A 16,724-nucleotide genomic window follows, 5' to 3' on the forward strand; every position below is an offset into this window, starting at 1 on the left:
GGGAATAAACCTTCAGAGACAGAGTCTTCAACCCGGCTAGCAGTTAAGATAAAGGGCAGTTCCCGCCGGCCTCTAAGGATGATGGGAAGCGAAATCAGCGTCAATTGCCCTGACCCAAAATGGCAGGTTACTCGAACCGCGTGTATAGGGGTGAAGGTACGACCACTGGGAGAAGTCAAGATGAGAAGGGAAAATGAAAGCATCATTTTACTAATCCCACACAGAGGCGGAAATTATAGTAGAGAGAATAACCAGGGACGACGAAACATCCAGACGGCAGAAACAACTGGCCTGTCGAATAAGGCCAAACACAACATTGACCTAATCCAAGATGGCGCCGGAGGTTATTACCGGGAGCGCAAAAGCGGTGGTGATTACCCTGTTCCACGATGGCGGCGGCGACTGAGGCGAGCGGAGGGGCGGGAGAGCCGGGAGCGTCTTTGCCCTCCTCCAAGATGGCGGCAGCCGTGGGCGCTGTCCCTGGCTCCGCCCCGTGGCCTTGGCCCCACCTCTCCCTTGTCCTTCCCTCCACCCCGCTCGCTGTGGCCAGTCTGGGCGGAGGTGTTCGCGCGAGGAGAGCGTGCTCCCGGCGTTTGATATGGCGGCAGCCGCGGCGACTGCAGCGACGAAAGGGAATGGGGGCGGCGGGGCCCGGGCCGGGGCCGGCGAAGCCAGCGGCTCGCGAAAGAAAAAGGGCCCGGGGCCTCTGGCCACGGCGTACCTGGTCATCTACAATGTGGTGATGACTGCGGGGTGAGGCTGGGGCTCGGGAAGGCGGGGAGAGAGTCTGGCCGGGGAGGGGGCTCTGCGGCAGGAGGAGCGGCCCGGCTCGGCCCGCCGCGCGCAGCGCAGCCCCTGTGGCGGGAGTCCGGGCCCCGGCACCTGGGCTCCAGGGGCAGTCGAGGCTGAATCCGCCTGGGTGCTTGCTGGGGGCCGAGCAAGTTCCCAGGCACCGGGTGTGCCCCGAGCTGGAGTTCCAGTGCTCCAAGGGGGGTCGGGGGAGGCTGCCCAGGCGCTGGTCCGGAGGGCCTTGGGAGGACGTATGGGCTGGCCACACGTCCATGTCTGGGGGGCGTTGTGCCGGCGATCCTGCTGCGCTGAGAGCCCAGGCGGCAAGTCACGAATGGCGAGCTGTTCTCCCCAAAGGGAGTGGAGGGAGCTGTGTCTGCAGAGTTGACCATTTATTTCGGCGGCTGTTTTCAAAATCCAGGATGAGCTTTAATGGGAAAGGTGGTGGAACAGCGTTCAAAGTTTTTGCCCAGTGACATGAGCAGTTCTGTGCTTTAGGTGAGTTTAGACTTTGTAGGATGGATTGAGGTGGGGAAGACACTAGAGATGGAAAGCAGAGTTACTGGGGAGAAGCGGAATAGACCCTGGAAACAGATTTTACCCCCTCTTGTTTCTCCTTTATTTCAGTCCATCCTTGTCGCAGCGAGTTTTTAGTTCTAGTTATGACACTAACTGTGTGACCTTGGATAAATCATTTTATTTCTCTAGACCTCCGTTTTTTCATCTGTAAAAACTAAAGAGTTGAGCTAGGTGATCTCCAAGATTCCTCTAATTCTCTGACCCCATGATTTTTGATGACAGGATCACAGGATCAGACTGTTATATATTTTTAAATTTTATAAATTTGTAAAAAAAAAATTCTTAACATTTTATTATGAAAATTTTCAAACATATAGAAAAGTTGAAAGAACTGTATAGAGAACATCCAGTTTTATTTATTTTTAAAATAGATAATACATTGGCCAGGTGCAAAATTGAAAATGTATGCAAGGGCATACAGTGAAAATCTTCCCTCTACCTTCCCTTCCACCCAGATTTCCTCCGTGGAAGGCAGATAATTTTGTTTATGTTTCAGATACTGATACAAGCAAATATGTGTACATGGGTATTTTAAAAATACGAATGCTAATGATTAGCATTTCAGCACCTTGCTTTTTTCACACACACACACACACACACACACACACACACACACACATATCTTGAGAGGATCATAGGCTTTATGGCTAGTATTAGAAATAGCCAGTATTGAAACCTAGGCTCAGAGAAGTTGTGACTTGCTTGACTTGAGGTCACAGAACTTGTTAGTAGTAGTTCTGGGTTTAGAAGCCATATTACAGATGCACGTTTTCTTTATCACATAAATGGTCACAGAACGATTTTAAAAGAATATTCATCAGTGCATATGTGTGTGTATTTATATATAAAAATTCTTGTCATCTTAGCAAGGGCTTTGATGAGAGCATTGTACTGAAGAGGAATTTTAGGATACATTGGGGAAGACGAAAGAAGCCTTTATTCCTGAACCATGAACATAGAGAATGGGGTGTAGGGTAAGGAGTGGTATCTTAAACCAGAAGAAAAGTTGGGGATATGAGAGTAAAGTAAGCTTTTTTTCTAGGCTACTGAAAATGCTGAACCAGTTACACCATTAAGGAATTCTTTTTTTTTTTTTTACAAACTCTTGTTCGATGTATTTGTATGATAGTTTCTAGAAATAACATAGACCACATACCCCACTCCCTAGTTAAGATTTTACACATAAATAAATCTGTTAGCACCTTCAAGGAGACACACCTTAATAATGATATACCTCATTTCATTATGGAACTTAACAAATAAAAAACTTCAAGGCCTGAGAAATTTATTTTGGAGGACAGTAGAACAGAAGTGTAGAGTTCAGAGCCATATGCCTAAGTGCTTCCCTGTTTTGTGTTTTGTATTGATCTGGCTTTCTTTACTAAATTGATTTTGGGAATCTCAGCTTAAAAACCTTTTATTCTTTTTAAAAAACAAACCATTTATTCATATGTCATTTGCAGTCTTTTAAAAGAATAGATTTTAAGGTAGGGGTGTGTTCAATGAGATACTTCTATAAATAGTTTAAAACATCTCTCCACCCTGTTATTACAGACCCTTTAACTGCACAGGGCATTTAAAATTTTCCTTTAATAGTTTTTTTCTCTTGTCTTGGACTTCCTGGCACCTAATTTAGCTGCTCAAGGACCAATTTAGCTTATTTCCCTCCTTTTGGCCTTGTTCTCAATGGGCAAGGTTGCCAAAAAGCTGAGCTCCAGATGGGTGAGGTGCCACTGTGCTTTTGCAAAAAACACTCTTCGTAGGGTGCTGCTGGAGGTGCAACATTTCTGTACATTACATACAGCTTAGCATTTGAGAGTGATAATCGATAAACCTAGGACACAGATCTTGAGGTCACCTTTAGTAATATCTATGATTGCCACATCTTTCTATTATAATCCTACTTACTTTTTTTTTTTCCTTCTGATTGCTCTCTTTCTTAGGTGGCTCGTTATAGCTGTTGGTCTGGTCAGAGCATACCTGGCTAAGGGTAGCTATCATAGCCTTTATTATTCCATTGAAAAGCCTTTGAAATTCTTCCAAACTGGAGCCTTATTGGAGGTGGGTCCTGAGATTTGTTGTTGTTGATTTCTGTTGTTTTAAAATTAAAAACAAGCTACTAAATTATATTGAAGTTGCCATGTTTCTGCTCTATTTGCTTTAAATGTTGAAAACTTGCCTCGTAGAACGCCACGTATAATGTTGATACCTGGTTTATCTTTTTGACATTCTACGTAAGTAAGATCTCATTTAACTTGTATTACCTGGAATATATTTTACATTTTACTTTTATTGGCAATCAAATGAAACAAGCTTATATTAGGATTTTTAAAAATTCTAGGGACATCCTAGGGAAGTGTTAGCAAACTCAGATACTTACAGGGACCGGGCATATAAGGGGAACAGTGAAGTTGATGAGTGTAGGATGTCAGGAGTGATAGATATAAGAAATAGTAGAGCCTGTTTAAAAGCCTCCAAAAACCTTTTTAAACAATAGTTTATTAATTTCCCTGTATTAAGGGTAATATATATATCCAGTCCTGTCTTCTGGGGTAAGTATATGATAGGATTTTTGACTTGCAATTCAAATTATTTTAAGCAAAAGGAAATTTATTGGCTTCTGTAGTTGATAAAGATAATAGGGTTAACTTACAAAATCAAAGGAACCAGCTTGAGAATGAGAACCAAGGATTTGATGTTGCCAGACTCTTTCCATCTCTCATCACTGCTTCTCTCTATTTCTCTTTGAATATTAGTCTTAGGCTCTCCTACTGCAGATTGCCTTCTCCACCTGGTGGGAGAGAGCTTAGTTCTTCAGCCTTAGGGAAGGATTCTGGTTGGTCTTACCTAGACCAATCACTCTTGCCAGTGATGTGAAATACTTGATTAGTCAGATCTAGGACATATGCCCATTCTTCTGGCCAAGGGACTGTAGACTTTGTTAATGGAAAAGGGGGAATGAGGTAGCTTTGGGCACACACCATAGCTGCCATAGTTCATTATGGTGAAAAATTTTCAGGTTGCAGAGAAGATCTGATACTCAGTTTCATTTTACCTAGCCTCTAGGCCAAGCCCATCATGACATTTGGAAGGCTGTTTAAGAAAATACCATTTATCTCCATGAAATGAGATGTTACCTCAACCTCTCACCCTCTTTTTTCTTTTTTTAATTAGTTTATTTACTTATATTTGGCTGCATTGGGTCTTCGTTTCTGCGCGCAGGCCGGGGGCTACTCTTCGTTGTGGTGTGTGGCCTTATCATCGACGTGGCTTCTCTTGTTGAGGAGCACGGGCTCTAGGATTCACAGGCTTCAGTAGTTGCAGCACGCGGGCTCAGTAGTTGTGGCTCACAGACTCTAGAGCGCGGGCTCTGTAGTTGTGGCACACGAGCTTAGTTGCTCTGCGGCATGTGGGATCTTCCAGGACCAGGGCTCGAACCCGTGTCCCCTGCATTGGCAGGTGGATTCTTAACCACTGCGCCACCAGGGAAGCCCTCACCCTCATTTCTGAAAGCACAGAGTTGTAGGTTTCGGGGTTTTTTTCTCCCAGAAAGCAGAGAGATTTCAATACTGTCCATACTTATATGTTTAAGTTAGATGGTATGATGAAATGAACTTACAGCTGGAGGCTGAGTGCCCTTATTCTAAGCATGCTGGTTTTACCAACTTACTTTGTGAATTTGGGCAAGTCATTTACCTCTTGTCCACCTTGTTTTCTCATTTGTAAAATAATTAGTTTGAAGTAGATTTGTAAAGTTCCTTTCTGCCCTAACAGTTTGAGTTTGAGGAGACTAGCAAATCCTTGTGTGGGCCATACTGTAAACTTAGAGGCTTAAATTTGGGGGGGAAAGGGGCAGTAGTAAATAAGTATCGCTTGTCTGTCAGAGCTTTGGCCCGCACAGTTCTCAAGCTACAGAGAACCAAGTTTGGAGTCAAGACCATCAGAAACTGCCTGAGTGCTTGATATAGTAAGAAGTTGTATCCAACTGGAATACTTCAATAATTTACTAATTTAAAGGGGATTCTGTCTCTGTAAGACTTGGTAATATTAGAGGTATAATTTTTTAAATTTAAGGATATCTTAGGGAAGGTTGTGACATTAAATAGTGTGATGCAAAATCTACTCAGGAACCAAATCTTAGACTTGGAGGGATTAGCGCATTTATCCCTATAAAATTTTTAATAGGGATTTAAGAAAATATTTTGGAGTTCTGGTTTTATCTCTGTTATCCCCACTAAGAACCAATTAGGTGACAAATCCTGGATTTGATTTTGGGAAAAGAACTCTGCAAAATGAATGAAGACTCCCTGGGATGTGCAGAGAATTAGCTTTGTAGATGGCAGTGATGGCAGTAGACCCCTCAACCTGGGACAAGAGAGCAGGCTTGCTAGAGCTGCATCTCCTGAGCCGTCCATTAAGGAATGTTTTATTGCCTACCTAACCTACATAGTATAATAATGTGCTTAGTGTTGTTTAATTACAGATAAGTTGTCCTTATGGGAATTATTAGTGCTTGACAATAAACCGTGTTTATAGGAGGAAAAAATGAGTCCAGGGAGGTCAGCTACTCACTTATATCTCTGTATGAATATTCTGAATAGTAATCTGTGTGATTATTCTTTAGTAGGTTCTGTGGGAATTTGCTTTAAGAGGAAATAGAGGTTACTTGTTCTCAAGAAACTTCAAATATTCTTAGGAAAATATAACACTTTGCTTTTTAAAAATATAAAACATTTACTAAGCAAGTGTAAATGGGCATGTAGTAGTGTAATACAGAAAGACTTTCTGAGGAAATTAAATGACTTTTTGCAAAATGGGTGCAAAGATATATTGAGTTTGTGATACAATAATATAGCTTTTTAAAAAATATTTATTTATGGGGCTTCCCTGGTGGCGCAGTGGTTGAGAGTCTGCCTGCCGATGCAGGGAACACGAGTTCGTGCCCCGGTCCGGGAGGATCCCACGTGCCGCGGAGCGGCTGGGCCCGTGAGCTATGGCTGCTGAGCCTGTGCGTTCAGAGCCTGTGCTCCTCAACGGGAGAGGCCACAACAGCGAGAGGCCCGCGTACTGCAAAAAAAAAAAAAAAAAAGTTTATTTCTTTGGCTGCACCAGGTCTTAGTTGCGGCAGGCAGGATCTCCATTGCCGTGTGCGGGATCTTCATTGTGGCATGCAGAATCTTTCTGTTGTTGTTGCAGCATTCAGGACCTTCAGTTGCAGTATGCGGGACCTTTAGTTGCGGCATGTGGGACCTTTAGTTGTGGCATGCGGGATCTAGTTCCCTGACCAGGGATTGATCCTGGGCCCCCTACGTTGGGAGCATGGAGGCTTAGCCACTGGACCACCAGGGAAGTCCCAATAATATAGCTTTTTAATAAAGTAGACAGAAATCCTAAATTTTTTCCACATACGTATCCAAGAATGTCTTGAGTAATTTTTATAGATAGTTTTTCAAAATATTCCACAGGTGATAGTTAAATAAGAATGTGTTTGAGTCACTGTAATGGGTGCCATGGAGGTTGAGCCCTTGCTAGTAAAGACATTAAAATCTTACTGGGTAGATGATTATGTTAGGACTCTTGGCTGGAGATTATAGAAACTGCCTTAACTGACTTAAACTGTAAGGGGAATTTATTATAAGTGTATAGTATGTCCCATGGAATCCAAGAGTGGGGATGCAGCTGGGCTTTAGGAATGGCCTGGAATCTGGGACTGGAGCACCACAGGGAACCCAGGAGGTCTTGCTCTGTCTCTTATCTCTACTATTGTCTTTCTCTCTTTTTCTCTGATTCTTCTCTTCTTGCAGAATGGGTTTTTTTTGTTTGTTTCTTAGTCTGTGTGGCAGACAATGGTAACAGAAGACTCCTGAGATTGTAGTTTCTGCATTCGAGAGCAGCTAATTAAAAACAATATTATTTCCATTTCCATATTCCTAGCGAAGGGCCTAATATGTCCAGCTTGAATCAGGTGCTTATTCCTGGACCAATCACCTGTAGACAAGAGTAGGGTCACATTAACCATATAGAAGTTGGAGGGAAGGGACAATTTATAGAAAAGTGGTGCTAGGCATTAAGTCCAAGAAGTATTTACCAAAGTAATGAGACGCAATACAGTAAAGATGATAAGGTATGAGATGATTTATAAATTGATAGAAAGTAAAATACTGATAACTTTGTGGGCCAAGGGATCAGTGTGTGAATAACTACAGTGTATCTTGAGTTGAATCTGAGAGCTAATTAACATAGGTAGCAAAAGTATATTTTTAAAATGCCATTCATAGATAAATAAAATATATCTCCATACCATAAAATGAGTGAATTGCTGGTACCTGTTATAACATGGATGAATCTTGAAAACATGCTTTGTGAAAGAAGCCAGAAACAAAAAGCCATGTGTTGTTTGATTCCATTTATATGAAATGTCCAGAATAGGCAAATCATAGAGACAGAAAGTAGATTAATGGTTGCCAGGGGCTGTGGGGAGGAGAGAATGGGGAGGGACTGCTAATTGGTACAGGATTTCTTTTTAAGGTGATGAAAATATTCTTGAATTAGATGGTGGTATGGTATGGTTGCACAACCTTGGGAACATAACTGAAAATCACTGAATGTACACTTTAAATAAGTGAATTTTGTGATATGTGAATTATATCTCAATTTTTTAAAAATGCCGTTCAGGGGCTTCCCTGGTGGTGCAGTGGTTGAGAGTCCACCTGCCAATGCAGGGGACGCGGGATCGTGCCCCGGTCCGGGAAGATCCCACTTGCCGCGGAGCGGCTAGGCCCGTGAGCCATGGCCGCTGAGCCTGCGCGTCCGGAGCCTGTGCTCCGCAACAGGAGAGGCCACAACAGTGAGAGGCCCGCGTACCGCAAAAAAAAAAAAAAAAAAGAAAAATTGCCGTTCATCTATAATGAGCCGGATAAATTTTCTTTTTACTTTATTCTTTTTTTCGGGTCCATGATGTTCATGGATAAGGACAGACTATCTTTCCAGCTTTGTTAAGAACTGAGTTAAAGTTTAGAAATTAAAGATCCTACATTATGGCGCTTTAAAATTATTTCTAAGAGAATTTGGATTTCTAAATATATTTAGTTAACATAAGAATGTAATTACAGCAAAGACATTTTCAAATACTCGTAATTGGATGTGCCTCTGTGATTGACAGTGAGGATTCCAGTAGGTTAAGGACTGCTCTGTAGAGACATTAATGGTTGAGACTAATACAGACCATCTTCAACACATGTACATCAGTACATACATTCAATATCATTTACCTGCCACCGTCCATCTTGGAATATCTAATGGACCACAGGCACCTCCTTTCCTTCTTATTCTCTTCCATCTCCTTCTAATGCTTGGAACCCTCTTATCTACCGAAAAATAAAATAAAATAAAGAAAAATAGTGTCATTTGTTATCCTTTCCTAGAGTTGATTTAGGACTGGATCTGAAATGGCAGAACTGGTTCTGGAGAAGCAGTGAAGGAGAGAAGATAGCTTTTGTTGTTTTCTAAACCCCATCTCTGTATTCTGGTCTAATTCTCATGCCTCACGTCACAACTCTCCTCAGATCCTTTAATGAAATAATGGGAAACTGATTTTGGATATTTCTCTAAAATATAGCAAAATCTTAAGAATTTGTAGGAAGAGGGCTCCCATCTTGTCTCCCTGCCAGTTTTTGTCTTTTTGCCTCAACTACTGGATGATTTTTTCCCACAGAGATACTAGGTGGTTGGGTTCTGTGATATTACTAATACTTCAGGCACATTATATATTAACTTTGCTTTTCTGAACTCATCTGGGGACATAACCGTCATCTGTAATATTTTTCTTCCTTTTGGAAACATGCTAATTTCTCAGCAATTTTAAAAAGGAACTTCTGAAACACAAGCTATATGCACATTTTAGACTAACTTTATTCTGAGGACTTGTTTTGAGAAACCAGACCTCTAAAAGAGACTTCTGAAAAGCTAGCAGAGCAAGTCATAGTAGAGCTTTCTGACACAAACAGGAATGACAGCAAACCCAGACAAACCACCTTCAGAAACAGTGTGAAAACCAGAGGGAAATAGAACTTGGGTATAATTAATAAGTGTCACAACATTAGAAGGGAAGAGGGAGACTGTGGGAAACAGGAGTCCACCCACACAGGCCTCACTGCTTAACAACTCAAGCAAATAGAAGCAAATTGATATGGTATTCAGAGAAGATAGGTACTGGCTATAGAAAAGAGTGTGCTAAAATTAGAGAACTAAAAATGTCTGGTGGCGGTTCAGGGCAGGAAGCAGGCCACAGTGCAGAGAAATAGGTGATACTGAAGATTCAAGAAAGGCAGGAGTTCCTAGTTATAGTCTCAGATAAAACATGTTACAGAGCAGAAACCATTGGGACTGTTCAGAGTGTACTATTTGAATGTCAAAAAGAACATTACAAAATACATAGTACCAGGCATATCAGAGATATTATGTGTTGGTGGACTAGCTAATGCATGAATGATTATCAATAAAACAGAAAAACAAAATATACAGGAAAGTAATGAAACTTAACAGATGAATAGTATAGTAGAACCAAGGTATCTAGAAAACAGAATGAGGGTATACAACCTGTCAAAAAGTACGGCTACCAGAAATAGAAAAGGTTGGAAAGTATAACTCAAAAGCAATCAGGAAAAATTCTAGAAAACTATTCAGAACGGAAAGCCCCTCTCAGTGAAGTTATTGAGAGTATATGGAGTTGTACATAGGCACTGTTTTTCAAGAAAAAAAATCCCTTCCCTTCCTGGGCACCTATTTGTTAAATTTTTAAACTTAAAAGAAAGATAAGTGATTTCTAGCAGAGAAGAGATCTTAAAATGTAATAGTAAAACAACTTGGGACGTTAGACTTTGAAAAATAAAAAGATTCATATGAAGCTAAGAGATAGCATTAGGTTCCTGAATAACAGACCATGCAATTTCCTACAGATGGAGACATTTTGAAAACACCTACCAAAATAATAGAACTTTGAAAGAACTTTATCAAAGGGTTTTTAACTGATATATAAGTAAATAAAATTAACCAGTTCTTTTCTTTTAATAGATTTATTTTTTATTTATTTATTTTTGGCTGCGTTGGGTCTTCATTGCTGCATGCAGGCTTTCTCTAGTTGTGGCGAGCAGGGGCTACTCTCTGTTGTAATGCACGGGCTTCTCATTGCAGTGACTTCTCTTGTGGAGCATGGGCTCTAGGCGTGCGGCCTTCAGTAGTTGTGGCACACGGACCTAGTTGCTCTGCAGCATGTGGGATCTTCCTGGACCAGGGCTCAAACCCGTGTCCCCAACCTTGGCAGACAGATTGTTAACCACTGTGCCGCCAGGGAAGTCCAATAAAATTAACCAATTCTTTAGACTAGCACTCTGCAGAAGAACTTTTTGCATCGATAATATTCCAAATCTGTGGTGTCTGATATACTAGCTGCTGTTGAGCCCATGGAGCAGGTGAGACTGAAAATCTTGAGTTTTTAGTTTTATTTACTTTTAACTGAAATTTAAATAGGCACATGTGGCTAGTGACTACTGCGTTGACAGCATAGCTTTAGACCATGATACAGATTGCAAGGTATCCACATGTAATTTCATAAAATATTTCAGATTCTCCCAGGGTAGAATGAAGTGGGAAGGAGGGAAAGCAAAGGAAGACAAACCTTGTGATGTAAATTTTAGGTCACAACAGAGTTTATAAACTTTTTAATTCATAAGACAAAAATAATGAGAATAATTATTAAAATATGGTGATGTTTTCAGGTTAGGAAAATCAAAAGAAAAAAAAGCAAATTGCAGATACTGGAAAAGGTATGGAAGGGTGCATATCAAACTGTTACTAGTGCTTACCTCTGAGGACGGATGTGGTATTTGGGGGGAATACAAGGGAATTTCTGCTTTTTATTCTATATACTTTAGTGTGCTTTTACATATCACTTTGTGAATCTTTAAATTAAAAAGGAAAGATATAATATGTAATAAATATGTAATAAAGTATAATAGAAAACAAAAATGAATTAGGAAAATAAGATTTAAAAGTTCTTTAAGGGCTTCCCTGGAGGCACAGTGGTTAAGAATCCACCTGCTGGGCTTCCCTGGTGGCGCAGTGGTTGAGAGTCCACCTGCCGATGCAGGGGACATGGGTTCATGCCCCGGTCCGGGAAGATCCCACATGCCGTGGAGCGGCTGGGCCCATGAGCCATGGCCGCTGAGCCTGCGCGTCCGGAGCCTGTGCTCTGCAACAGGAGAGGCCACAACAGTGAGAGGCCCGCGTACCACAAAAAAAAAAGAAAGAAAGAAAAGAATCCACCTGCTAAGGCCGGGGACACGGGTTCAAGCCCTGGTCTGGGAAGATCCCACATGCTGCGGAGCAACTGAGCCCATGGGCCACAACTGCTGAGCCTGCACTCTGGAGCCCACGAGCCACAGCCGCTGAGCCCACGTGCCACAACTACTGAAGCCCATGCACCTGGAGCAGGTGCTCCGCAACAAGAGAAGCCACGGTAATGAGAAGCCCATGCACCGCAACGAAGAGCAGCTCCCGCTCACTGCAACTAAAGAAAGCCCACACACAGCAAAGACCCAATGCAGCCAAAAATAAAATAAATAAATTTTTTTTAAAAAAAGTTCTTTGAAAAAAGAAGAAAATGGGCAGCTTAGATAGGTTATCTTTTGATTTAAAATGAAGTACAGAATTTCACATCTGTTAAATTAAAAAGACAGTAGCAGTAACAATAAACTTATAGGATGATTGCACACAAATGCATTGTTTCTAATGTCTTTGCTCATTAGTTTTATCAAAGTAAAAAGGTAGGGTGGTGGTTACTCGTTTAAAAAGCAAAATTCAACAGTCTGTTGCCTGTAAAAGACTGGCGTAAGCTTACTAAAGGACAAACCAGCCTTCCACGACCAAGCATACAAGAAAAACAGGACCATCCTGCTTAAGATAAAGTTGATTTCAGAGCAGAAGCCAAAGAGAAACTTGCCGCGTTTACAATTTGTCATGCAGAAGGAACATGGTAGACACATGTTGGTGGAATTTATTAATGGCTGAATGATTATCATAGAAAAGCTGGCAGAAATGGCTAAAGAATTAAAAATAGAATTGTACTTGAGAAGTGTCACAGTATACGTAAAAGAACACTGGAGACAAGAAATTTGGGTACTAAGACTTGGTTTTGCCACTTGGTCTCAACCTCTCTGTAATAAATATTCTGGATTAGATGACCTTAACACTTTTTTTCCAGTTCTAAGTGCTTTGGGGCTTCAACATTTCACAGTCAGAATATGAAAATAAAGCAGATAATGAATTAATAAATCATAGAGCCAAATACAGCAAAAAAAAGTCAGATTAAGTGACAGAAAAAGTAACGGTGATTAAGGAAATTTCACCTATTTCCTCCTTCAAAAATGGATATAAAAGGATTTTGAAAACATGTTTGGATTGAAACCTTTGAGAGAGCACACTAAATACCCTCTTTTTCTTGCTTATGTTCTGAACATTGGGAAATAACTCAAATTGTATAAGGACCCTAAAAATCACCTTTATTAGTAATAAAGGCCTAGTGGGAGGCTGTGTGTGAGTGTGCAATCAAGCAGGTTTGCTAACTGAACTCTAGAGTTAGACTCTGCCTCCCCCAGGCAGCAGGGGCCAGGGCAGCATGGAGAAAACCAGAGAGCTTGGGGTTCTCTGTGGAAGCCCTAGGGTGGAGCTGAGGTACGCACGCCCCATTCTTGCCAATTTACTGATCAGATGCGTCAACCTTCCTTTCCCAAGTAAAGTGATTAATGGGTGGAGAGAGACCAGAAATATTTGGAAGAAAAGCCTCATGAAGCCAGAGGAGAGGGGAAAGGTGTTTGCCTCTAATCATAATCATCTATAACATAAGTGCTATATATTCATTGTAGCAAAACCCAGATATACATAAAGAAGAAAAAACGTGTCAGTCATAAGCTAATGATAACTGCTGTTAACATATCGATGTCTGTCTTTCAAGGCTACATGTTATTATATAGGTAAGTTTTAAGAAAAAAAGATGAAATCATAAATACATATAATTTTCAAAACTAACCAAATACTGGTAAACATAACCCAAATTAGTTCTAGACTTCTCCATAACATGAGTGTAGTAGACATGCTTTGTGGAGCTGCCCAGCTCAGGGGGTTTTATTCTCTGGAAATTTTCGCAGTTCTACCACTAGACCCATACCAGCTGCATCTCTACCCCTGACTCTGCCTCTCAGGCCATAGCTCGCTGATCCAGGGTTGCACACCTGGCCCAAACTGGGCTGGTCAGACTTTTCTCCAAGAATGTGGAATTTTGAATTGAAAGACAGAAATTGGGACTTACTATAGCTGAATGATGTTAAATCCATGAACTAAAGCTGCTTGGGTTCCTATTCCTCTTGAGACTTGCTACTCTTTTTTGGACTTTGTTATTGTTATTTTACCTTGGATTAAAAATGAAACTGAAGGGTGAACAGACACAGCACAGAGGATTTTTAAGGCAGTGAAACTACTCTGTATGATACTGTAATGGTGGGTACATGTCATACATTTGTCCAAACCCATAGAAGGTATAACAGCAACACTGAACCCTCAGCTACGGACTTGGAGTGACAGTGATGTGTCATTACAGGTCCATTGGTTGTAACAAACATACCACGCTGGTTGGGGATTTTGATAGTGGGGAGGCTGTGCTTGAGTCGGGGGCAGGGGGTAAATGGGAGAGCTATGTACCTTCCTCTCAGTTTTGCTGTGAACCTAAAACTACCTGTTAAAAAATGGAAGTCTTTTTAAAAAATGAAACTGAACAAACTTGTTGGTAACTTACAAAATTAATTTCCTTAGTGCAAATCTTAGAAACTTTTACAAAAAAGATGTTTCGAAGTAACCTATCGTGAAAGATAACATTCAACATTGAGGTTGAATTTTGAAACTAAAATGAGCTTATTGCCACTGGGTGGAAATGGAAAGGGTTCAAGAGGAGAGAGATGTTTACTGCTTTTTTTGTTTTTGCAGTTTTTCTTTCTGTAATTGGTCATGAGGTTATAGTTGATACCTGTGGCTTCCTTCTTCTACTACCCATTCCATATTTCCCTTACCCACAGCAGTGACCCAAACCTTCATTCCCAAGGGGTCTGAGTCCTTAGTCATTCTGCCTCTTTTTGGTTGCTGTAGTTTTCCATTAACGTTTACTACTGGAAATGCTAAGAGGTGCCTCGGAACCCCCTGGCTTCCATACATAGTCCGCTTTGCCTCAATTGTGTATGGCAACATGATATCCCCTTGGCAATCAGGATTGACCACTCCATCCATAGATAAACCCCGTTTTTTTGCCTATTGGTGCAGTAGCATGAATAAGGAGCCCAAAATGGCCAGATGGCAGTCTAATCTTCCAATTCAGTAGAACCATTGTTGTCACCTGGTGCAACCAGTAACCCTGTGGAGACTAAGCTCTCCAAACAAGTAGAGCTCAAAGTTGCCAGGATGGAAGGCAGAGATTCTTTAAGTGGATTAATAGGTATAATAGTGACAGTAGCCACTTCCTCCCCTTGATTCTTGGACCTGTGTAATCCGGTGATGAGGTGGTGAGGAATACAGCATCTGTGATTCAAAGTATAAACTGCGTCCTGTAAGGCAGAACCCTATTCTTTCAAGGTGCTGTCTCCCAGTTGGCATCATAACTGAGTCTTCGGTAAATCATTCTACCTTTCAACTAAGCCAGGCATTTCTGGGTGATGGCATATGTGGTTAAGAGCAAATGGTTCAGTGGGCCTGAGCCCATTGATGTATGTATTTCTTTTGCTGTGAAGTGAGTTCTTTGATCAAACACAACACTTTGTAGAATGCTATGATGGCAGATCAGGCACCCTGTGAGTTCATAGATGGCGACACTGGCAGAGGCATTGTGGGCAAGGAAGACAAATCCATATCTAGAGTATGTGTTTATTCTAGTGAGGGCAAATGTCTGCTCCCTCCTTGGTGGAAGAAATCCAATGTAATCGACCTACCATCAGGTTATGTGCTGTCTGCCTGGGAAATGATGCTTTATAGGGCACTTAATTCTGATCTCTGCTATTGGCAGATTAGGCGCTCAGCAGTAGGGTTAACCAGGTCTGCCTTGCTAAGAAGTTCGTGTTGTTGAGCCCATGCGTAGCCTCCGTTCTTGTTAACGTGGCCAATTTGTTCATGGGTCTATTGAGGAAACACTGGGATGGCTGGGAAGAGTCTAGTTGACGTTACTAGTGTCCATCATTTTGTCCACCATCATTAAGAGTCTCCTTCACAGTAGATGCCATTTGGTGAGCATTCACGTGCGACAAATATTTGCAATGTCCATGCCCATTCTAAGAGCTCCATCCACATACTTCTTCCCCAGCTTTCCTTGTCACTATCTTCCAATCCTGTTCCTTGCAAGTCCCTGACCATCCAGCTAAACCATTAGAAACTGCTCATGAATGAGTCTAAATCTGCACTTCTGGTTATCTCTCATTCCAGACGCAGGAGAGAAGCAAATGTACTGCCCAAAGTTCTGAATATTTATGGTTTGTAAGGCACAGATCTCAAAATCAATAATATATGTAGTGGTTAAGAGCACCAGCTCTGGAGCCTGGCTGCCTGTGTACAAATTCTACCAGTTCCATTCATGCCCCAGTCTCCTGCTGGCTTTGGGGAGTCTCCTGGAGAGGCTGGGGAAGGGGGGCTCACCCAGGGAACACAGACACTGGTGGCAGACACATTGGGGAGCATTCAACCGCGTGAACACTCCTAGCAGCTGACATTGGATCATTAGCACTATGACATATTTTCAAGGGAGATTTTGAATATGGCAAGTCTTCTGAATGAGGTATGCTTATTTTAGTTCAGTGATTCTCTGTAGATCTCAGCAAGAGCAGTGTGACCCCTCTAGAGTGCGATTTAGAAAACTGAGGGTATTTTGATTGCCACAATGAATGGGGGTGCTATAGTAGATGTCCTACGCTGTCTGAGACAGTCCAACTCAGTGGAGGTATATACAAAAGTCCCCTGACTGTTGTATATACCATGGGCTGATCCCTCTCCAAATATAAATTGATAGTTTTGTAGTACATATTCATACTAAAAAATCTTCATGAGAAATTAAACAAAAAGCTTATTAAGTTAGAAGAAGGTCGTTGTCTTAGTTTTCTCTTGCTGCATGACAAAATACCACAAACTTAGCAGCTTAAAACCACACTCATTTATTAGCTCACAGTTCTATAAGTCAGAAACTGGGCTTGGCGGGGTTCTCTGCTCAGGGTCTCACAAGACTGAAATCAAGGTGTCAGTTGGGTTGGCTTCTATCTGAGGGCTCTGGGAAA

The 16,724-nt window shown here is 41.6% G+C and overlaps 1 protein-coding gene across 1 annotated transcript in view; it reads left to right on the forward strand.

The window, feature by feature from the left end:
* The first annotated feature begins 527 nt into the window (after positions 1-527).
* The window catches only part of HACD2 (3-hydroxyacyl-CoA dehydratase 2), an 88,310-nt gene continuing 72,113 nt past the window's right edge, over positions 528-16,724 (forward strand). The window contains exons 1-2 of the mRNA XM_007449689.1: positions 528-753; positions 3,312-3,429. Of these exons, the coding sequence (XP_007449751.1) occupies positions 599-753; positions 3,312-3,429 (273 nt within the window). The 5' untranslated portion in view covers positions 528-598. The remainder of the gene's footprint in view (positions 754-3,311; positions 3,430-16,724) is intronic.

The sequence above is a fragment of the Lipotes vexillifer genome, unplaced genomic scaffold (genome assembly GCF_000442215.2).
Source record: "Lipotes vexillifer unplaced genomic scaffold, Lipotes_vexillifer_v1.1 scaffold1378, whole genome shotgun sequence".
NCBI lineage: Eukaryota > Metazoa > Chordata > Mammalia > Artiodactyla > Lipotidae > Lipotes > Lipotes vexillifer.